This window comes from Zosterops lateralis, assembly GCF_965231275.1.
Source record: "Zosterops lateralis genome assembly, chromosome: 4".
Taxonomy (NCBI): domain Eukaryota; kingdom Metazoa; phylum Chordata; class Aves; order Passeriformes; family Zosteropidae; genus Zosterops; species Zosterops lateralis.
The window spans coordinates 10,573,137-10,597,851 of NC_139765.1; the positions used below are offsets into that span (position 1 = coordinate 10,573,137).

At 40.4% G+C, this 24,715-nt stretch overlaps 1 protein-coding gene across 1 annotated transcript; it reads left to right on the plus strand.

The window, feature by feature from the left end:
• Positions 1 to 15,708: 15,708 nt before the first annotated feature.
• Positions 15,709 to 23,802, plus strand: RERGL (RERG like; the record flags this gene model as incomplete). Its single annotated transcript, XM_083860678.1, has 5 exons — positions 15,709 to 15,760; positions 15,896 to 15,952; positions 18,490 to 18,563; positions 20,314 to 20,462; positions 21,585 to 23,802. 5 exons carry the CDS (start codon positions 15,709 to 15,711, stop codon positions 21,865 to 21,867), a joined length of 615 nt encoding a protein of 204 aa, XP_083716804.1. The 3' UTR covers positions 21,868 to 23,802.
• Positions 23,803 to 24,715: the final 913 nt, after the last annotated feature.

The window sequence follows — 24,715 nt, forward strand, 5'->3', positions numbered from 1 at the left end:
TAGACACTGCTCTTCAAAATATTGTCCAGAATGACACTTTTGGTTATTATTTTAAAGATCTACTTCACCTCAAAGTCCATGAGCATTGTAATATGTATCATGAGCGGCCAAGGAATTTTGGTTCAGTGTCTACAGTTTAAAATACACAAAGCTCATCTTTATTAACAGAATATATATTAGCTACTTGTTGCCACTAACATTCAGGACTAACATTCTCTACCCAGAAACATGGGGGAATGGGGGAATAAAATTCAGTACTCTGCCACTGCACAATAGAGGTCCTTCCAAGGCAGAATTACGACTCTCAGCCTTAAAAGCAATCAGTTCCAGGCACATAACTACAGAGCAGTGGAGCCCCCCACCAAACTGATCCATCCCAGAAGAAATGGAGAGCTACAGCGTGAGAGAAGCAAATTTTAAATATCTGCTCCAGGAATTAGCTCAAACCAAACCACATCCAGCAGAGACCTGCTCTGAACTATGAGAAAGCCCATAGCCAGGCATTTATCTAGAACATATTAGATTATTATTTTAGGTTATAGAGAAGTCAAGATTAGATTTAGAGAAGTCAACTTTTCCACCTCCTTTTTGCTCTGGCTTCAGCAAAACCGTTTTGGAGCTCTTTATTGCCTGCACCACATTAGGAAGTTGGTTATGTATGAACTATATTCATCTGAGGATGTGCTTGCTGTGTCTAGGAAATTTCCCGGGGGGCAGGTGGGAGTGCACACACCTATTTGGTACACAGGAAAGTCAGTCATCTTCTGCTAGAAATCTCCTTGTAGCATTGATGCACTCAAGAAAAAAAATCAGCTCTTTGGCTGGAAAAAATTCATGAAGCTCTGCAGTGTTAGCACACTAAAAGGGGCAAAAAGCTTTGATGTAATTATTACCAGTAGGTGGTATGCATTAACTATTATTTTCAAGCCAGCAGGTTATTCAGCAGCTTTAGAAACAATAAAACCCTCAAGACTTGAGGGGGAAAAAAAATTAAAAATCATTAACCAATCTTACGCATTCACAATAAATTGCAATTATAAGCAGGCATTCATGCTGGGAATAATTAGCAGCATACCTCAACATTATTGAATGTCAATGAAGTCAAGAATACTCTTCATGAAAGAACAATACAGAGGAGGTGGCCAAATTGTATTTAAAAGGAGGCATGAGCAATTTTGTTAATTGCAGGAAAAAAATGCCAGTTGTAAACAGAATAGGCTCTCAGTTTGTAACATTTCTTCAAAACCAGGAACCAAGCACACTGAAGGGCAAATAGTTTTAGCTAAAGTTTAAGAGAGGATAGACTGCTTGCGGGCTAAGATTTTTTTTAAATACTTTTTGATAATAAACTATTGTTACTCCAAATTAGATCTCTGGTGAGTCTTTTGAGTTCTGTCATCCACAGGAGTCTCCCAAGACTGAAAAGTGTACATCTAAGGGAATTAATAACTTAACATAAAATGCACTTTTTTTAAGAAGCAGTAACATGAACACACAACGTGCATCTCAGTGCAATATGGGCAGATAAGGGAGCCTTCTCAGTTCCTGCTCAGTGCACCAACCCTGATAATTTTGGACAGTTGTTCCCCTACTTTTAGTAACTCCAAAGCCAAGTTTCATTTCTTAAACATGCATTTATAAATAAAATAATTTCTTACCAAAATTGCCTGTGACAGTGTCTCAGTAGTGGTTTAGGCTGGGTTTCTTTTTGTCTCATAACAATACTGTGTTGTCTGTTTTTAAGGAAAATGGCAAAAGAATTATTCTTTAAACAAGACTGTAAGAAGCTGAAGCAAACAAAAATCCATGCAAATAAATATATAAACCCCCAGATCTGCAGCACCTTGGCTCTAAATTAATTGCCTCATCCTAAGAGCCTGAGGAGGGGCCACAGACTGCAGACCTCTTAATGTCTAAGTTTATGCTGCTGTAACTTGGCTGACAAATGTGGAATTTATGTGCAATTGGAAGAATTCCTATATGGAAATCCCAATGTGAAAATATTTTTAATGAAGCAGAGAAGGCAAGAGATTTTTCTGGTATGCTTGGAGAGAAGCAGGATGGTGGGTTAGTATCACAACAAGATGATAAAATACTTTGTAGTCCATTAGTAACTAAGGAATATGTTAAACAACGCCTAGAAAGATAAACACAATATTAATATTCCTGGATAACTCATAGAGAATATTTGAAATATATTTACAGATTATTTCTATGGCCTATCTGTATCCAAATATAGTACAATTTATGCCTTATTGCAACTTTCCAATAGTGAAAGGGGGCTTATAAGAAAGACGGGGACAGATTTTTCAGTAGGACAAGTGGTGATTCTAAACTAAAAGGGATTTTTGGTTTTAAAATAATTTGAACTCAATACAAGGAATATTTTTTTGCAATGAGGGTGCAACTGGAACAGGTTGCCCAGAGAGGCAGTAGATTATTCATCCCTGGAAACATTCAAGGTCAGATTGGAGAAGGTTCTGAGCAATCTGATGCAGTAAAAGATTGCAGAGGGCTGCACTAGATGATCTTTAAAGGTCCCTCCCCATGGGTTTTACCCACACCTCTGAGGGCCATCCTGGCAGAAGTGAGGCTACAATAATTACTGAGATGGCATGATCGAGTGTGCCTTGAAAAATCAAAAAGGTTTTAATAAAGAAGGAAAATAATACAAAAACCAGAAGCAAAGCCGAGCACAGCACAGAGATAACCCCCTTGCTTGCTACAACACTTCGGAAAGCGTGGAGTTTCTTTGTTCTCTCTCTAGTACTTAACAGCTTAGGTGGGCTTTTTGGCCCTTGGCCCAGTGAGAGTAACTGTTGTATTTCTCTGGGGAAGGGTTTTTCCCAAGACCCCTGAAGCCTGTAACCATGTAGTTTGACCCTTCCTTCCTTTCTTGACCTAATTGGCTGAGGTCCAGCTATCTTTTCCTGAGCAGGAGACCACATAAGGCCCTGTTCTTCCTTGCTCGCTCTCTTTCCTCCCTGGAATCCTTCGAGAATAAATGCCTTGGACTAATCCCAGGGGAAGAGCCTCTTTTGGAATCTTTTGTCTTGTCCCTGAGATATTCCTCCACAGCCTCTCAAGGAACTGAGTTAGCCAAAGAACCCTGGGAGGCCACGGGGGGATATTTCAAGTAACAACAGTCTTTGAGTTACATTCTCGGAGTCCAATCCACACTTCGGGGCTGGTTTTGAGCCAATTACAATGAAAAATCCACAGAACTTTCCAGCTAAACTTCCTAACATGTCCAAAGGTGAATTGAGACTCTTTCCCTATTGCATCACCACACCTCCCAACTGAATTAATTCTATGATTTCGACTGAATATCCTTTACTTCCACATCACATTTGAAGCAGTACTCCAGGGTATTCTGATCAGTACTCTTTAAAAATAGCAGTATTCTTAAATACAAACATTTTTAGACCTATTTTAAAGAGTTAAAGTTCTTCGTTAAAGAACTTTGAATAGCAAGATTGTGCTCAGAAGAACCACAAACTGAAAAAAACCCCCAAACCTGTTTTACTAAAAGACTTTTTAGATCCTCACCATGCTACAACACACCACCAAACAGTTCCACAGGCAGAAGCCAGCGTGCACTGAGCTGACCTTTAGCAAAGGCTTTGTTTACACGAGGAGGAGGCAGCACGGCCCCATTAGGAAAGGCTCTGCAGGGCGCCTGATGCCAGGAGAGGGCTGAGGGAGGGGAGGAGGTGATGGCAGGGACATTTCATCCCAGCCCCAGATGTGTCTCTGCAGCTGGAGCGCATCAGCCGCGCTGCCACCGCCGGGATCCAACGGCTCCAGGAGCCTGTGCCATGTGCGGGGGGTTCGGGGTCTGGAGGGGTGAAAAAGGGTCAGCGAACCTGCCTCAAAACCCACTCCCACTCAACAGTGTCATGTTAATGCAGGCGCTCCCAAAATCCTCCTGGGAATCGACCGCTGGAAGTGAAGACTGGTTCAGACAGCAGTGAACGCATCATTATTGCTGTTTAATTCTAAAGATTGGTGTATTTGAGGCAGCTGATCACATAAATACTGAGAGCTCCTTTTCTGTCCATCTCCAAACCAAGGCAGAAAGTCTTTCTCTTTGACTAACAGAAGTCAGGGGAGCTTGTGGGACAGGTAAGCATTGTCAAATCCACGGACTGTGGTATAGTTTATAAACTAAAAATAGATGAGGCTGTGCAAACCAAAGGATCCTTTCTGGTTTTAAACACCCTGAAATTACAAAAGCTCTCACAAAACTGATACTAAGCAACTGCAAATCCAATTGAACTTGACAGAAATGGAAGCCACTTTGACATCACAGAGAACAAAGCAAAAAATATCAGTTGACTCTGGGCAAGTTGTGGTTTATCTATTTTTCTAGTGAAAAAATGGAACACTTCCTATTGATTTATAAAGTGTTTGTTTCTATAACAAATGCTTGTCCATAGAGTTATGTTCATCCACATCTTCTAAAACTCAAATATCTTAATGGTATTTACATGAGTTTGGAAGGTAGACAAGACTTAAAAGAAGGTATAAGATACAAATTGGGTAAACTCATTTTTTACTGTATTAAAAAAAGCAGAATTACTGTCATGATGCACAAATTGGAAATAAATACAATTTCTGTGCATTCCTCTCTAACATGAGCAAGACCACAATCACAAATCCAAGCTCTGTACAGCGAGAAAGGAAGAGAGATACGGCATCCATGGAAAAGCAAAATAACACTGATTTCTTAGGTTTAATTCTCTTCCCTAGGAAAGACTGAGGGAGACTTCCATCACACTCCTGACTGTGATGATACTTTGGCTTTACCAGAGTCATGTCCCTGCTTGAAAATAAATGATTTCAGCAAGAAGCTCATGAGCCCATATTGTCCTCAGGGTACCTATTCAGAAGAACTTTGAGGCAAACGCAGTTGGATTAACAGCACAGACAAGGAGATGAGTCACTATGAAGCGCTAAAAGAAGGCCTTTTCCGGAACAACTTCAAACATTTTTGGGTTTTATAATTTTCTGATTACATAAAACAGTTTCTTATGGCTTGTGCACTGCTGTAAGAGCCCACAGGAGGCACATCAGTTTTGTACAGCACACCTCACAACTGATGGTTTTACTTACACCTGACTAACTACACATTATCTTTCTTTGACAAAGTCTGAGTCAATAAGCACCCTCTGCTATCAGGCTGCCTCTAAATCATGAGCTGTTTTCTGAAAGATTCAGGGGTTCTTTTGGCAAAAAAGAGCAATCATTGGATTTTCTACTACTACAAAAGCATAGAGGCAGGGCTAAGGTTTGTATGTCATTAACTCGAGTGCTTCCATACATTCCAGTGGGTTGGTCTGTTTGTTTTCCCAAATGGGGGATGGGAGAGGATTTTGTTTTCCCTGCTGGGTTGTTTTTGCTTTTTGGTTTTTTTAAAGGCCCGGACTTTTCCAGAAAATAAGTTTAATTACTTGTACTAAGAAATCAGAGCTATGCACACGCAGCAAAATAGTAATGTATTTTTGGATTCAATGCATTGATCTCTATGCACACACAGTTCAGTTTTTCTTTATGTTTTCCCTCAGGCTTTTTTTACACAACTGGAAAGAGATCACAGCTCCTGAAGAACCTATGCAAGTCAAGACAAAGCTGGATCCATGTAAATGATGATCACATCTTACATAATTTAAAAAGTAAGAACAAATAACTTAACTTTTTTTAAAAATGAGCACTTTGAAAGGTACGAAACACTTCCAATTCCTGACTCTGGCACTTGAAGGTATAAATAAAATTTAAAAAAGAGGAAAATTAGGAAAACCAAAAAAGGCAAAAAATAAAAGCCCCAAAAAGAGTAATTTTGGGTTTGCTGGACAAGGCACTAAACAGAAAGGCTTGAAACCAACCTGTAACCCTAGAGTGGTGTTCCTGAAGGCTGAAACTTTTCCATAATCCTTTATCATGCAGAAATGCTGACTGGAACAAACCTCCAGGTCTCCACAATTTCCCTCTCCAAGACAGTGCAGCAGCTCCTTTGCACAGAGTTTTCATACTCCTCTTCACCTTCTCACTCTCCAGCCTTCTACCCACCACTCACCTCCTCTATTCCATTCTTTGTCCTCTCCAGTATCTCACTAAAACATTCCTCACCTGTGCATGCTCAGTCATTCTCTGGGGAGGAGCAATCTTCCCCTGCCCTTCCAAGGCTCATCAGAGACCAAGGATGAAGGAAGAGATCAACAAGTAGCTCCTCCTTTACCCACAGACTCTCCCTTCAAAAAAAAAAAAAAAAAAGTCTCACCTGCAGATTAACAAACTCACTAAACAGTTCTAACAACAGAAGAAAGCAAGAACACTCTAGAGATGAAAGCAAACAGCAATATTTTGTGACCTTTCATTGAATTTGAGGGATTAAAACCCCCAAACCTAGAGAAGGCATGAGAGAAATCTCCAGCAGTAAAAATCTGGTGAGTTTTTGTAGCATCCAAGGAGTTCATTTGAGTTCAAGGAGTGTAGTGGATGCTCACACTTGCAGAAGTGTCATTAACACTTGGCTGCCCTTAAAAATAGCTACTGTTTGAGACAGCAGACATCCATCAAACATTATCCAACATGGTATGTGTGGTATAAATGGCAGAAATCAGTGAGCCATATCAAGATTCTGAGGTCAGGGTCAGATTAAAGCACAGATTTGACAAGCCATCATCTGCTGAAGCCTCACCTGCAATTATATAATTTCAAGATCTCTTAAATAATGAACTGAATTACCGCTCCAATCCAATATTCCTGATCTTGGTGAACCCTTGAGAGTAAACAAGGGATTGCATGAGCTGGAAGTAGTCACCTCTTTCAGATTTGGCTTCTAAGTTTTAAACTGACCCTGAAATTAGCTTTAACATAAAAAGCAAGCACTTCTGAAAAACATATTTTGCAATAGACAGTTTGGGCTGCAGCCCCAGACTAAAACAATGTGAAAACATTAAATCCTTATCATGGCATGAGGTTGAGGACTAAAGTGTAGGTACAATTAGAAGCCAAAAATAAGAATGACCCTTATTTCCCCAATGTATCTCCTTAGCTCTGCAAGCCATGTCTATTTACTGTCCTAACAAATACATTTTTCCTGTAGCAGCTTTCACCCTCCAGAACTAGGACAGGCATAGGAGGGCAGGCTGGATCCAGCCATGCATCAGTGCCATGTCAACCAAGCTCTAAATGTTGAATCTTTCTGCAGACTGAAGCAGAAGTAACAGTTTTGATTCTCCAGACTGAGGCTGACTTTGCAGTTCTGGAAGTCAATAAAAAATGTTTGACTTGTAAACTGAGCAGATTTGGTCTGGATGTCGCTGAGAAAAAATAAATGTATTGCTCTCAGCATGTCAGCTTGACAGGGTCACTTTGCTTCTCTGACCACAATTCTGCTTTAAAACTAACCTTTCAGCAGCTGCTCAGTTCCAGTCATCAATCCTACTACTGTTGAAAAGCAATTGCAAAAACACCCATTGACTTCAGCAGGAACAGGATGAGGCTCTTATCTTATAAATGATAGTCTTATGACACACAAAGTGAACATAAAAAAATCTCACTATGATTTAGACAGGCAGAAAATATCCCTATTGACCCAGCTCAGATCACTGGAGACCTACATCCATTTGTTTTCAGTTCAACAAACAGAAGGGTTTATGGTTGTTTTTGTTTGTTTGTTTGTTTGTTTTATTTTTGTTTGTTTTGTTTTTGTTTGTTTGTTTGTTTTATTTTTGTTTGTTTTGTTTTTGTTTGTTTGTTTGTTTTATTTTTTGTTTGTTTTGTTTTTGTTTTTTTGTTTTGTTTTATTTTGTTTTGTTTTTTAAATGAATCAAGCCAAGGATATGATAGAAAACAAAACCTACTCTATCTCTGATGGAATCTGCAGATCAGTTTTGTAATAAAGTGGAAAAATCTCTGAATATCTAGAAGGTAAGCACAGCCCCCTGACTAAGGCTGCATTTTATAAATTGTGATAGGTCCACACTCAAAACACTTTTGGCTTACCATATGGAAGACTTTTACACTGAAAATGTTTGAGCCCTTTTAATGGAGCAGCAGCCTTGTAATGCAAATCATCAAGGTGCAGGGCCATTAAAATTCTCCTATTTCATTGCCCTCTGGGCAACAATTGATTCTGAGACACCAGCAGGCCTCGGAAGGGAAACAGAACAAAAAGACAAGCTAAGACATAATCCAGCCATATGAGAGTTTTGAATCCAAAATTCATTACCTTCACTGCAGCATTTTTACCACAAAGTGTTGTCCCCAGCAGAACATGCTAAAATGGATCTTTTCCCCTGTTTGGTTTGTCTGCTTTTGCAAAAGCATGCAGTAACATGGTTATTTGGTTCCTGGCTTTCAGTGCATCTTTTCCAAATTGTTCAGCTCCATTGGAAACAGAGATTCTTCCCACCCCACACACTGAGTTGTCATCACTATATAAGTGTGTTCTGAGCAGTCAGTTTTCTATACACTAATTAAAGCTTCATATAGAACCGCAGCTAATTAAAATTCCAATGAACTAATTCTGAAATGAACTGTCTGCAACTGGGTATTTACATGAAAATACCTGCTGATGAACGGGTGTTTCTATTCTTCTTTTCCCTCCTGCTTCTTTCAGCAGCAGTCAACAGCTGTGGGCACACAAAGCATCTAAAACAATTCAAGACTCAGATGTTAAACCCTGAGGTATTTTTTCCTCGCAATCATGATCCCCATTAGTGCCTTTACAATATGCTCTGCAGTGTTACATACCTGGGGTTTGTTTCTATTCCTGAATTCTAGAATCCTACAGCTACCTTTAGTTTTTTGGTTTTTTTTAACTACCATTATCCTCACTGTGTGCATGAAAATAAAATCGTTTATAAATTTCTCATAAGAGCCTGTCTGTAGGAACTTCTCACAGCTAAAGAAAGTCCAAAGGATGTCAGAAATAAATTTACACATTGCCCTCAAGAAACAAACAAACAAACAAAACAAAAAACCCTGAACAAAACCAACTAAATACAACCCAAACTCAAATGCTTTCTGTGAATATGTTGCATTTTTCTCTTTTTGTTTATAAGCCAGAAAGGTGCAAGACCGCCTACACTGTAAATAGATCCTTGCCAGACAGACTTTTAGTGTGATACAATCAAGACAAACTTGGGTGGGACCAGCTCCTACTAGATTTGAGACCAAGAAAAATATTCCATGCCTTTTGTTTTATTTCTAATGGCAATACCTCTAAATTAGTAATTTTAGGCCTGAACTGTTTGCATTATCTACTGCACCAAGCAAAACAAAACCCTTAGTGAGACCCTGAAAATAACACTGGCCATGCTCAACTGTAACAGTTTCCATTGCCCAAACAGAAAAAAGTTCAAAAAGCACATAAACAATATAATTATTAGTAGGAATTTGGATTATAAAAATCACTTCAGAATCTCATTTTTTATCTATATACAGAACATAACCAAAATGTCTACTTGTTACCATTTCTATCTGCAGTGGAACTCCATGCCTGAACACTCAGACTATAAGCACCTAATTCTGATGAAACTTAGTAGAACATTAAGTAGCATTAAATGAAAATATAGTGCATCTAATTAGAAAAACTGACCATGAAATTTTAAGCCAAATCATAGCTTTAGTGTCAGAGGCTTATTAAAAACCTCAGGAGTGTAAGTGCCAGTTTTCCAATGGCAGTTCTACTCGGAGTCACTGGAGTGTTCTCACTAGAGTGACACACTACAATACATTAATAAATAACTCTAATTATACTCTACTTACAAATTCTCTGGGACTGTTTTAAAAGAGTACAAGCCCATTGCAGAATGTAAGCAAAATCCCACAGTGTATTATGAATTTCCTCTTCTGGCTGATGGATTTTGGAGTGCTCAGCACTTTTTCACGTGGATTACATCTTGCAATAACAGTCCCTTAAAGAACTTCCAAGATCTTTAAAAAATGTTTTTAGTGGCTCAATCATAAATGAAGTGGGAATGAGCTTAAAAAAGGACATTCAACAGAGTTTACCATCAAATAGGGGTACAGCAAGATACTCTGTCCTGTCATCCAGGCTGTGATTGAGGATATTAGGCAACTTTGGCCTCATTATTGATGACTGGGGGACACCACTGGTGACTGTACCTCTTCTGGACTTTGTGACACTCATCACAACCCTTCCAATGGCCAAGTTTTGGATTCGTGTCACTGGCCATTTCTCTAGCCAACCTATGAGGATCTGTTAGATTGTTTGATTGTCCTCATGGCAGGTAGGATTTCCCTTATATCCAGTCTGAAACTCTCCCTTTTTAATCTCAGCCTGCTGTGTCTGATCCTCCACATCAAGAGCCTGGTTTCGACTTCTCAACAACCTCCTCAGATGTGCTGGGGGACTGAAAGGTCCCTCTCCTCACAGGACAAGTGCTCCAGACCCCTTGTCATCTTGGCAGCCTTTGCTGCACTTCATCCAGTCACTCATTGTTCTTCCAATGGAAAGGGATGGCAAAACCAGTAGTTTTGGTCTTGGTCTAATGGATGCTGAGCAGAGGAGATGATCCCTACCCATGAGCTACTGACCCTTCTGTGCTTTTCCTGAGGATGGGTGCAAAACACATCTTTTCCCAGTCATCAAAACTCCCTGACATCAATCTCCATGATCTTTCAAAGACAGAAAATGCTTTCAGAAACCTGGGAAGCAGAAAAGCCATTCCCAGAGACTTTTTGAGCTAAAATTTGCCCAGCTCTTCTAAAGCTGCTCCATCTGCAGGCTACTTTTGAAAGGTGCAGCTGTGTCCTTCATCCTGCTCATGGTTACATATTCCCACATCCCTCTCTATCCCACTCTTTGGGAGGCAGTACCGGGTTAATTCAGTTCAGTGATTCAAGATGAAACCAAGTGCAAAAACTTTTTTTTTTTTCCCAGTTTATTTTTATATCATATCAGCAGACTGATCCATTCAGTCAAGGGGCTACAAGACCATAAGATGGAATTTTACGGAAATCACAAGAACCCACAGGAAGAACCAGAGGGTAGAGCTGGATGTAAACAACTTTTTATCAGCTCAAGATGAACATTAAATATTTCCTTGAGTGTTTTCCTGGATGTAAACCATGGCAACCACAGAAACAGCTCTGTATTTTCCTGCAGTGTTTAGATTCTGATACATTTAGCACACTGTATTTGGAGAGTGAACATCTCCCACAGAAGTTATGAATAAAGTTATGAATAAACATTGGCTATTTTCATTTTCTACTTTATTCTTCTAATATGTATTGGCCATAACACAGCTTCTACACTCTGAACTTCACTGCACTAATCTGGCAGAAATTAAGAGTTTAGTAATTGCTTATTTATGCTGTGACCTAATAAAAGCCTAATCTGAAATATATTGGTGTGAGATGCCATATACCTCACAGACAAATATTTTAACACATAACACAGGCAAACATCAAAAAATACATTAAATATATAGTAAGAAAACATAAAATCTTTAAAAGGAAACTGTCCCCCTCCTCCTCACATCCCATAACGATTCAAGTAATGGATTTATAGCAAGATAAGCCTTGCTGGGAAAAAAATAAAAAAATCCTCCACTTCTTATATACTGTTCAAAGATTTTCAGAATATATCTACACTCAAAATACACACAAGATCTGATTTTGAGAGTGGGGAGAATTGGCGATGAGAAGGAACAAGCTCAGCTGGAGTCTGCCTTCATCTCTGAACTGATGGAGGCAACCTCAAGCCTCTCCTCACTACGGAAAGAGCTGACATTAAACCTGAGGGACCCCAAGCAGAGGGCAAGGCATCAGAGCTCAACACTCCCTGCTAAAGCCCCGTGCAGAAAGACCTGGCTTCTCTTGCAGATCAGCTTATCTCGCACCTCTACTGGAGATAAGAACATTTGTGCCAGCGTTTTACTGCAGAACATTCAAACTCTGCGAATTCAAACGCTGGTTTATCTCCCTGTAACCTATTTAGGGACTTTCATCATGATGCAGACTCAAACAAACATCAATGATCACTAAAAAGCATTCTCCATCACAGCAGGAATAGGTTGGGTGCCATTTTCAGCCCTAAACTTTAGCAGTGACTGGCTCTTCAATTCATTGCAAAGTACATTTTCCTATTTCACAGTCAGGGAAAACTTCTAATCTAATGCTTTGCTTGTATCATCTGTTTCCAGGACCCTGTTCCTTTCATGTATTTTAGGGGGAAGCCATCAGTTGTAGTTCCCACAAATTTTATACACCTGTTTCTAGCTTGCAGGAAAAAAAAAATTACAGTTTTTATTAATTTTCTAGTCTGCTAAATCCTCTTCATATCATAACCCCCCATATTTTTTCCTAACTAATTAAAAAAATAAAAACAAAGACAATAATTAAATTAAGCACTGTCTTTTTGCTCTTTCCTAGAAGTCAGGTCTTAATTGTTAGCTGAATGCAAGTTCTCAGGTTTTTTTCTTCAATGGATGGAAACAATATTAGTTTTTTCACTATGCATTTTCATGGGTGTCATTTTTCTGACAGCTTAGTAGTTTTTTCTTCTTTTTTTCCCTTTTTTTTTTCTAATTTCTCTTTTTCACATATGAACATCCAAATGAGCAGACCACCAGAAATGGTCTTTGGTCGTAATTTTTATCAAATCAGAGATGAAAATTTAGGTAAGAAACCCCGCCCCCCCAAAAAAAAAAAAAAAAAAAAAAAATGTACCAAATAACCTTTGGTGGCAAAGGTTAATCTTCCCTGAAATGTCATGGCTTCTTTTTACCACAGCTGGTTTTGATTTGTGAGATTTTTTTTTTTTTTTTTGGGGGGGGGGGGGGGTTTGTTTGTTTGGTTTTAATTTCTTGTATAAATAACAGCAGTGATAGAGAATAAAAACTGGTTTCATCCCTTCAGAATTTTGCAATCACCTGGGATGGAAGAAACAGAATTTTAAATTGTTATTTGATTCAAGTCAGGTACTTGAGTCTGGGTTTTTTAAACCTTAAATAAATATTTCTCTATCACAAGACTGTTTAATTACTTTAGGACAATATTCCTTGTTTTATTTTAAAACTATTGCTAAGCATACCTGGAAAATAACTATTTTTCTTCCAATGCCAAAAGTGGGGAAAAAAATCTCAACCACTTAGAATTATCTCAATAAGCAATATTCATTTCTGGCAAATTCCATTACAGAAACAGATTTCTTTTATTTTATTTTTTAATTTCTACTGAGATTATCAATATCTTCCTCCATACACAGTGTTTAATTTTTAATGTAAATTGCAAAAAAAAAAAAAAAAAGTACTGAAAATAATTAAAGAACACAATAAATTCTGTTCTGTTACAAATAGAGTTCTGTAACTTTAGGTAACATTCCCCTAGGGACTAAAAATAAAAATTGTCTTCTTTATGTTGGGATTTGAGTATAAGCACTCTCTGCAAGCATTTAGCCCTGCAACACATTTTTCTGAACTTGGATTAGGTTAAATATTTAAGAATTTCTGTTTTCTGGGAAAAGTCCCTTGTATGAGACTCAAGCAAAGCAGAATTCTGTCTAAAATTAGAAGCTACAATAATTATATATAAAGATATCATTTGAAATCCCTTGCCTCTTGTCATTAACACCTCTAATTATTCACCAAGGATTTTTTTAAGCTTTCATATGGCAGTCCAAGCCATCTGATGAGACTATTTTAGTGCTGTAATATTTGCATTGCAGTGAAATGTGGAGGCTTTTATCTTGTGCTAGTCCCTTCATGGTTATACATTCAAAAGATAATCTGTGTCCTAAAGTTTGTGTGGAACTGATGTCCAGCAAATGGTTCAGGTGTGTACTTAAAGTAACCAACTTAAAATCAACTTGAGGCTTTACCTTGTGCACTAACAGTACTTTATCATTGAGCAAATTTGTAATTCTGCTACAAAAGCCCCAAACCAGGCACTTTTCCATAGCCAGCAAGATAAAATTTCAGTCCCTTAATAAAACAACCAACTTGTAAAAGAAGTTCAGAATTTTGAGGAGGAAAATGGAAATTTTCATCTATCCCATTGCACCACACAAAGAGAAGTAACTGGGATTATGTGCTACCAGGTTTGCTTTCTGATGTGAATATATACCTCTGAGGAATGTATCCAAACCTACAGATAATGAAAACATCAAATCCAGCTGAAAATCCTGTTCTCCTGGTTTTGTTAGTTTTTGCTGAGTTTTTAGGCACACTGGCCTAGTTGGCCAAGTCGTGTTTTCATGTTAGAGCAGCAGATGTAAAATTTGAAGCACTCTACCTGAAGATTTGGTGGAAAGAGGACTTTAAAAGATCTTACCTGGAAGACTTTACTCCGTAAGCCAAAAGGGGATTGATTCTGCAGGGACATAGACCCCAGAAATTTACAGAAAATTCTATGCCATGCACAGCAAACAGCAGGCTCCTGCTTCAGGCAGTGCTTCTCAGATGAACTTTTTTGGATTGAAGCATTATTGTTCACAGAATACAGATAGTTATTTACTCCCAGTTCCACCTCCTTTGCAGCAGCCGGGCTGTTATATAAACCAAATAAAATAAACATGAACAGAAGAAGTGTAAAAGTGCAACAAACCTGGATGTTAAAGGAATCGCTTATTTCAGTGGGCTGAGCAAACCTTTGCACAGATGGATTTTGTCTATGCTCAGGACAAAACAGACATTAGAGAGCACCTGAGGAACCTCAAAAGAAAAAAAAAAAAATAAAATAGGTACAGCAGACACAGGGTGTCTTTTCAGGGGATAAGCCCTTTCTGCCCTCACCTTCCACATCTGCCAAATCTGGTATTTCACATTTTTCCTTTTCACCAGGACACTGTGCACCACATAACTCCAAACTCAAATTGAATAAGAACAATCTCAGGCACAAAAAGGCAAGCCCACAGAAGTTGGTTTTTTTTTGTACAACATCAGAGCTTTAAGCGAGAGTTAGATGAGAGTTTTGAAACCTGGGGCGGAAAACAGACAAGTGCAAACCACTTTATTTATTTTATTTTATTATTATTATTATTATTATTTTTAATAGCAAGTTACCCCTAGAATCACTTAGGTGAAAAAAATCATCACTTTAGTTTCTTCACTTTCATATTCCTGGTATGGAACAATGACAAGGCTGCAAAACAAACTCAGAGCAAAACCAAACACACACACACAGAGTCTTTGTTCCCAGCCCCCAGTACCTCCAGTCCTGTAAGAGCCCTGTCAAACTCCCAGAACATTTTCATCTTTCTAACAGCGCACATTTCTTTAACACACACACACACACACACACACACACACACACACACACACACACAGATTGTGGTTTTTTTCCCCCTTTTTCCTTCTGTTTTTCATGTTTCCATTTCCCCCCAAGTTCCTGACACACTGTGAGGAGGAGGAAGCGGCGGGAAGGCGAAAACCCGCGGGAAGTTTGCGCGGCGGGGGCGGCACCGGGGAACTCGAGGGGAGGACGGTGAGGAGGGTGAGGAGGGTGAGGAGGATGAGGAGGATGAGGAGGAGGAAGGCGCCCCTCAGCAGCTGAAGAGGCCAAGCCCCGCCGCGGGGAGCTGCACCTCCCTCGGCGCCGGCGGGCGGGGAGGCGGGAGGAGGCGGGGTGAGGGATGAGGGATGAGGGATGAGGGATGAGGGATGCAGGATGCGGGGCGGTGTCGCCCGAGGCGCTTTAAAGGCTGCCGGGCGGCGAGGGCGGCGCGGCGGCGGCATGACCGAGGTGAAGGTGGCCGTGCTGGGCGGCAGCGGAGCCGGCAAGTCGGGTGAGGAGAAGGGGGAGAGGCAGGGAATGCCTCGGGTTTGGTGGAGGGAGAGAGGGAGAGCTGGAGGGATGGAGGGAGAGAAGGAGGGATGGAGGCGCGGCCCCGCTGACCGCGGCTCTGCTTTCCCTCCCGCAGCGCTGGCGGTGCGGTTCCTGACCCGGAGGTTCATCGGAGAGTATTCGTCCAGCGCCGGTGAGCCCCGGGCCCGCGGGCGGGGAGGGAGGCAGGGATGGAGGGATGGAGGGATGGAGGGATGGAGGGATGGAGGGATGGAGGGATGGAGTGAGTGTTCCCTGTGGAGGGCAACGTGCGGCGCCTCAAGCACTTCTCTGATAGAGAAATCGGGTGAAAACCGCGGCGTGGCAGAACTTTGCGGGGAGATTTGAGTTTCTGCTCCCTCCTGGCGGGGTGTAAGGCCTGGGGAGGGGAAAGGGCGAGCCGGGGGATGCCCCTGGAGCGCCGAGAGGTGCTGCCCGCAGAGCGGCTGCGGACGGGCAGAGAACCGGGCTGCGGGGGGGGTCAGCTCCGTCAGGGAGGAGATGGGGAGAGTAAAGGAATCAGACTAAAAAACCCCAAACGACACCTGTTGTGCTGAATATCCCCTCCTGGGCTCCAAACAGATTGTTTGTCTGGCACAGGTGGTTAATCAAAGCATAACTCGAGGCCCCCAGTGAGGCAGGAGAGATCTGGTGTGATGGGGGAAAGGCTCCCTGCACACAGCCTGGAATGGCACATCCATGGGGGAAAGGCTCCCTGCACACAGCCTGGAATGGCACATCCATGGGGGAAAGGCTCCCTGCACACAGCCTGGAATGGCACATCCATGGGGGAAAGGCTCCCTGCACACAGCCTGGAATGGCACATCCATGGGGGAAAGGCTCCCTGAACACAGCCTGGAATGGCACATCCATGGGGGAAAGGCTCCCTGCACACAGCCTGGAATGGCACATCCATGGGGGAAAGGCTCACTGCGCACAGCCTGGAATGGCACATCCATGGGGGAAAGGCTCACTGCGCACAGCCTGGAATGGCACATCCATGGGGGAAAGGCTCCCTGCACACAGCCTGGAATGGCACATCCATAGGGGAAAGGCTCCCTGCACACAGCCTGGAATGGCACATCCGTGCCAGAATGAGTGTGCTGATGGTTAAGACACTCCTAAGTCTCGGAAGGTGGCAAAGCAGAGCTTGGACTTTTACATCCCGGGTGGAAATACCGTTCAGCTGATGCACAAATAACTTTGGAAGTGTGCTGCCCCCCCCAGCTGAGGTGGCAGAAGTCCCAAAACTTAACGGGGCACAAAGATTGCCATCTACCTCTGTCCCTGCTAAAGGGGAGGACTCTTCAGTTTGGGTTTTTTCCCTTTCACAGGAATCAGAGTAGCTTCTAGTCATCTGTAAATAACAAAGGAAAAAGAAGTATTCAGCTGAATTGTATTGAGTGTATCCAAATGAACTTATTCTCAAGGAAGACCTACTATTGTACATATGTGCTCTACCATTACTTCCAATTATACAAACACAGACTGAGCAGAGAGTTTGTGTCCCTCTGCTGCTCCAGGTTTAAGCTACCACATGTACATTATGTGGTCTATGTGTGCTCCAAGCCACCTACAACCAAAACCAGGTTCTGTTCTCAGCCTCCAGTACTGCAAGTCCTGTAAAAGGCAAATGAGGAAAGTGGTAGTAGGGGTGCTAAAATAAAGATCATGCCACTATTAGTGGAGTCAAAATAATAATTAAAAGTTTGTTTAATTAGGGAAACAATCATGGGGCTGTAGATTTTGTACCCTGAGATGTTTGGGACTGATAGTTTATCAGACGACTTCTTAAGAGGAGCATGAAGAATGATGAAGGTGCTGAGTTCCAGAGATGACAGAGCTATCCCTCATGACACAGTTTTAGGTGTGTTTTCTGTAGTGTCAACACCAATTCTTGTCCCTGTAGTTCAGAAAATGAGAAATGATAGTGTAGAAAGCCTGTTGGCAGCCACAGACTGGTTACACTTAAAATACTTGCTGCTTAAAATAGTAGTGATGGTGTGTCTGCAGTAGAATTCCCAGTACTGCCAGTGCTGGTGGAGAGTCCTAAATCCAAGATTCTACAGAAATATTTTTGAACTAGATCCTATGGACGTGGTCCTGTAAATACTCTTGGCCTAATTCCACCTGGTATGAGAACTCTTAAAGCACCAGAAGTACCATGGTAAATATTTCTAAATAATGGCTTTTGTGCAGAATCAGGACTGTGCATAGTCTGGCGACCACTTTTATAATCCTGAGCCCTGGTATCAAGCTGAATGTGAGGATTGTGAATTCTCCTCATGTCCATTTGGGCAGAGGAAAAGCAGGGTCTGAAAGTACTAATTCACCAAAACTTCTGTGGGAACACCACAGGGAAGTGGTGTTGGTCTGCCTAAGGGGTTGATTGGTGCAAAGTTAAATAGTTTTTTCCAGTGTATGTTCAGAAAAAAAGGCAACCAACCAGTCAACAACAAAACCAAAACCACAAAACAAACAAACAAAACCCCCCTCCCTAACAACCCCCCTTACATGCAAAATAAACCAGATCAGAGACAAAAAATTCTAAATGTCTTGAGTAACCAATCAAATAATCAGTATTCAAAGAATCCTCAGTGCTATCAAATTTCACTGTTGCCTTTTCTTTTGTTTTCACTGTCATCTCCAGTCAGTAATACTGATTTTCTTTGGATAATATCTCTCTGTTAGAATGCATCTACTCTAAACACTTGTGCCTGGATGGGAGGCAGATACACCTGGAAATTTATGACCCTTGTTCACAGGTAAGAATTTAGCAGGAGGAGGGTAAAGATCAAAAGAAAAGCTGTTCTTCATTACTTGTGTATATGGTTAACAGGGTCAAGGGGTTACAAACTTTTGGTTGTTGGAATTTGTCCCTGCTCTTTTTTTTTTTTTTTTTAAGACAGAAATTTTATAGTTGCTGGGGCTCAGAACTACTGAGTGCTTTCCCATTTCATCAAATAAACCCTTCATTGCTGAAATTTTGTGGAAATGCATTTGTATTTTGGAATAATACAACCAGAAATAACTTGCCACTCTTGGTTTACATAGGTAAATACAGATAAGTGTTTGGATTACATGCAGTTTTCTCAAATACCCTAAATGAATGAAATTTAGCTTATGAAGCAAACAGCTTATTAAATGGCTGCACAAATGGTCCAAGTAGACAGGCCTGGAAGTAAAGCTTGCATTTCCTTTTCCAAGGAAAGCCATAATGCAGCCAGTACCCATTGACAATTAAAATTTAATCACAGTAAGCCACTCTGAAATAAAGTTTAGTATTAATTTAGTTAATTTCCAGGAATAGAGAAGCTTAGGTACTGTGTAACACATGCAGACCTAGGTCTGGTTGATCACACTGGCTCTCCAGGCTCCCTTTTGGGCAGCTCTTGCCTCTTACCAGCCGGGCTAAGGAATGCTAATAGGAAAGCCAAACCACTGGAAGTCTGACCCACATTTAAACATAGCAACTTAAAAACTTAACCAGTGTTAAGACAAACAGCTGTTGTATATAAATCCTGTGGTACAGGGGCTGCTCTGTTGTTAAGGTGTTGGAACATTGGGAGTGGCAGCTGCTTAAACGGATCAGGCCTAAATGATGAGGAGAGACTTTGGTTGCTACAGTATGGGCACATGTTTGTGCTAGTGCTCTCTGAGCTGTCTTGTACTAGTTTTTTTTTTATTTATTTTCCTTAGGACCAAGGCCTAACTTTAGCTGTTTAGAGAAGTAATTTTTTAAAAAACTTTTTTTTTTTTTTTTTCCTGACCAGCTTCCAGTATTTAATCTATTTTAGGTCATATGGTCTTGTTAGCTGCTTCCAAATCATGTGCAGGGATAAGCTAATTTTAAATAGCTTTGAAATGACACTCCTTTACTTAATGGGACAGTTTACAGCTGTTGCTTTCTGGAAATCAGAAGTGTGGCAGTTTCTTGGTGTGAAGAGAGTCAAGGATTAGTATAACCCTATTATCACTCAAGTGACTTTTGTCATTAGTTTTGTTAAACTCAGATGCAGACTAAAAGAGGATTTTTTTTCCTAGCTCTTCAGAAATTTAACGTATGGGTAATTAGTGTTTGAAACTCGAACAATTCAAAGCAGAAAGAAAACATGAAATAAATCATTAAGCTAACTGTAGTCAGAATATTAGGGACATGCAAACCAGAGCTATAACCACAAAACACACAAATGTTGATGGCTCCTGTGTGTTTTGTTCTCATGTAACCCTGCAGAATATTAAGCACAAGAAATGGCTGTACAGGTGGTGGAATTTCACTGCTTAAACAAAGTGTAAATGTTTCATAATTAACTTGTCAGTGATCCAAAGTGCCATCTTTGCTGTTGGTTATTTAGAAGGCTTTTGGAGCAGCATTAGCCTGAATTCAATGCCAGCACCTAGACCTATTAACTATCTTTTGCAGTGAAAGTTACTGTGTTCTAGCATTCACAGTGACAGAGAAAAGGCTCTGAAGTCACAAGGGTGACATTCTTTTTCCACCTGAACTCGTTTCAGCCACAGCAGGGGAAGCTCTCCCTCACAGATGAGCTCCACTGGGCTGATGGATTTATCATCGTTTACGACATCAGCGACAGAGCATCATTTGCATTTGCAAAAGCACTGCTGTACAGGATCCGAGAGTCTCACACAGGAGTTTGGAAAAAGTAGGTGGCATTATTATTTTTTTTTCCCCTCAGTAAACATAGGAAATATCTGAGAACACTTTTGTGAGCTTGCAGGCCATCCTAGTAGCAATTAAAATTCGGCTCATTGAAATGCCTCATGTCCACAATGCCAACAACAAGGTACCCGAAGGTAAAATGTGTGGCAAATTCCAATCTATTTTACTGTATGCAAGCCCAAGTACATCAGAATTTTTGTTCTTCTTTCTTACAGAATTAATATTTAAATGATTGCCATAAACATTTCTGCTGTGATTTACATGGGTTAAAAAGCCTGGCATAGTCAGTCTGAGCTTTTACTCCTCCACTCAATTACCAATGGAGATGCACAAATACAGGCACTGAAGAAAGCATTTCTCACAAGAAAGGAAAGTAATACCACAAATGTCTCCTAAACTACCTTTAACGGTGACCCCAACATAATTTGTGCACATGGGTGGCCATATGGTAAGAAAGAAAGTACTTTAAAAAAAAAAGAATCACCAGAACTGCAGGTGTGAGTGTGGATGGAGGTGTGTATTCCTGCATCAGTCAGCTGAGGTGCTTTCTAAATAAAAGAATGAAATCCTCTACCTATATCAGAAGCAGAGTAAACCCCCTATTTTTCTGTCTGTTTTACTGCTGACCTCTCTTAATTAAGTTTTTTTTCTGGAAAGGAATAATTTTAGCAGAAGCTTGGAATTAGATTTCCTGTATTTCCTTCTGAGTTATCCCACTGGCACTGATGTATCTCTTGGACTCTGTTCTGTTACCTGCAGATGGAGATAATGATCAGGTTGCTTCTTCATGAAGTCCAGGTGCTGACAATATACTCAACAGTATAGAGCATGAAAAAAGCAGTGGATTAAAAAGCACATTAATTCTTTGAGTAGAGAAAACAAAATTTAAATCTACTGGTAGAGAATAGTTTGCCTGGAAAATCCTTTGCTAAATGGAAAATTAGAATTCTTCCTGGCAAGTTGAGGGGGCTGGTTAGTTCATTTTGGGGTTTTTTTTGCAATGTCTTTTATCCTGAACATACATACTTTTAATACTCACTGAATATAGCACAACATAGATGTGTTGTACACATCTTTTCTCTAACTGGAACCTTCTTCATTTCAGAATGGCCGAGCCGTCGATATTTTTGGTTGGCAATAAACAGGATCTATGCCACATGAGGGAAGTTGGCTGGGATGAAGGACAGAAGCTGGCAATAGATAACAAGTGCCAATTCTGTGAACTGTCTGCAGCAGAGCATTATCAGGAAGTTGTGGCAATGTTCACCAAAGTCCTGAGGAATATCACTTCCAATTTCAAAGTGAAGGAAAAGAGACGACCAAGTGGCTCCAAGTCAATGGCCAAGTTAATCAACAATGTGTTTGGAAAGAGAAGGAAATCTGTGTAAGAGAAGGTTAGCCTTGAAGTTGGAACAAGCTGAAATAATGGAGCAGAGGGAGCTCTTGGGATTCACTGAATTTCCTCCAAAGGTCAATATCTGGAGGAGTAAGACAGTAGAAACCAAAGGTGAGAGATAGAATGGTCTAGACCTAGAAGACCTGACCTTCTATTTCAAGCTCTGCTACAGATTTACTGTTTAGGCCTGTGCCACTTAAACTGTAAGCTGCTCCAGAGGAGAGGTTTAGTCTGTATTTATTCAACACCAACATGGTCTTGGATAGAGCTTCTAGGTGCAACTGAAGCATAAACAGTTATTTCACAGATTCACTTATATTGGAAAAGACCCTTAAGATCATCAAATCCAGCCATTTACCAAACACTACCAAGTCTACCACCAAACCATATCCCTAAGTGCCACATAATATCCAGTAAACTCAGCCTTGCTGATCAAAATCTTACTTCAGAATTCTGAGTAGTTTTTTTTGTTCATGTGTGCAAGAACATTTGCACTAAAGAAAAGAAAAAAAAGAAAAAAAATAAAACAAAACAAAAAAACCCCAAAAACACACAAACAAACAAACAAACAAAAACCAAACAAAAAACAAAAAACCTGGGGCTTCATGCCATGATGTATTTATATTTAACTCAGGTCCTTGTGTGCCTTACACTTGATGGGATTCATATGAATTAAATGCTTAGACACCAAATCTACCAAAGGTATTTACCTGCAAAACTGCCTTGCAGAGGCACCAGAAGTAGTGAAGCAGATATATAAAGCAGTATTGTCTCCTGTTTCAGTATCTTTTTCTTTTTTTTTATTCCATGAGTGATGACAGAAAGTAGAGAGGGTTGAGGAGTGTAGGAACTGAAATGTTAGTGAAATGTTAGTCAGTGAGCACTGGACTGTTTTGGCAAGGTGGTTGTTGAGTGATTTTAGAGCAAGGGCCAGCATTAGGCCTGGGTTGATCCCTTTCACAGAAAAGTTTTTGTGAGCTTTAAGAAAAGTTTGAGTAGCTGTAAGGTGGATGTGACTGCTCAGTCTCAGATGGCAGCAGAAGCTTGGAAAGCGCACGGGCTGGCAAAGAGCCCAAGTTCTTTAGGATGTCTGCCTGGATTTAAAGGTCAGACCTGTGCTCACAGAGAGTGTTTCTTCCTAATAACCAATGTCCTTACAACTTCTCATCGTTGTGGTATTGAAATGCCACTGGAGAGAGCACTGAGTACTGTTAGCTACACTTTTCAGATGTGGATATTAAACATCAGATGGTGTAAATATGTTGTCAGTTGACATTCAGAGCTCTTACTCTAGACAGCTAAATAAGGGCTTAGCCCAGTGTGTTTGCAAGAGCTGTGCTCATACAGAAATTATGAAAGGGAAGTGATCTGAAGATGATTTGCTGCCTCCTACCCACTGCAGGGGACAGCTGGGATTCAGTCTTTGTAGGATGCTGAGCTGAAGCCTTTTCTCTGAAATTTTACCTGTGTTGAAACTACAAAGGTTACTTTCAGTTTCTGAGTCTTCACCCATAATACAGCATAAAAAAGTTACATATAATCTTAGCAGTAAGGTGGTAAAATAGTACTAAAGCACATTTTATGGTGTTGACCAAAGATCACATCCTTTTTTTAAGCGAAAGATTTTACTGTTTTATTTCACTTGTTATAAGACTACAAAATTGGAACATAGTTCTCAGCTGACAGGCACAGGATTGCTTTGTTTTTCTGCAGATGCTGCTCTGCCATATCAGGAGCATTGTATTTTAACTGTATGGTCAATATCAGTGAGACTGAAGTGCAGATTACTCATGTACATCCTCCAGCTTCCCAGCCCACACAGGGTCCCAGAACCACTGACAGACAGTTGTAGCTTTATCTTGTTCTAGCATTGCCAGATTCCAGAACTCTTATTTGTATTTACTGCTCTGGTATTCAATAAACTGGATATAAGATGGATGTATTAATGTGAGTTTTTTTGTTTTCCCTTTACTCTGGTATAAAGCTACAGACTTTTGTTTTGACTGCTGTAAAAGGGAAGCACCATGCAGATCTGAAACTCAAACTGGAGAAGGTAAATATGGGAATCAGCCACTTGGCACTAAAGAGAACCTCTCCCTGTGTTTGCTGAGCACAATGAAGAAGCCTCCATGTGCCTTTAAGCAGTGAAGAGAGACTTTTAAAAAATGCTTTATCCTTTTAAAAATACTACAAAACAGCTACAGAGAGGCCAATTAGTTTTGTTCATATTCCTGGGAATGTGGGCTTTCAGATAGATGGAACCTGTGGTACAGCCCACAGCTTTTTTTGTCTGTGTGGAGTAAGTGTTGGAACAGAGAGTAGCTGACATCTGTGCTCACCTGAAAACCACCTGAAACAGCTGGATGATTTAGAAACAGGATGGTTTAGACTTAAGCATACTAAAGCACCCAGCACAGACATAATTTGGTGTTCTCAGCATCAGGATTTCACTTGTCTTTTATTGCTGTTAGGTGCAGATGTACAAGAATGCAGAATGTTAAAACAGATGCACATTCTCCCATTCTATATGTATATTTTAAATAACTTTTAAAAACTAAGACCTTTAAAAATACTTAAAAGACTGAGATACATATATATATATATATGTTTTGCTAAGTGTTCTTGGAGTTCTAACAGAGAAGGAAATATATTACCTGGCACAGCCATATTGCAAACAAGAATAAAGCAAGAACCCTGCTTATATAACACAGTAAATGATGTCCAATGCTCAGCCTTGACAGTGACATCACCTAGAGCCTATCAGACTCATTCAAAAGTGTGGAAATGGAGCAATTTGTGTTGTCAGATATTGCTTTAGCATACAACCCTATCCTTTCTCA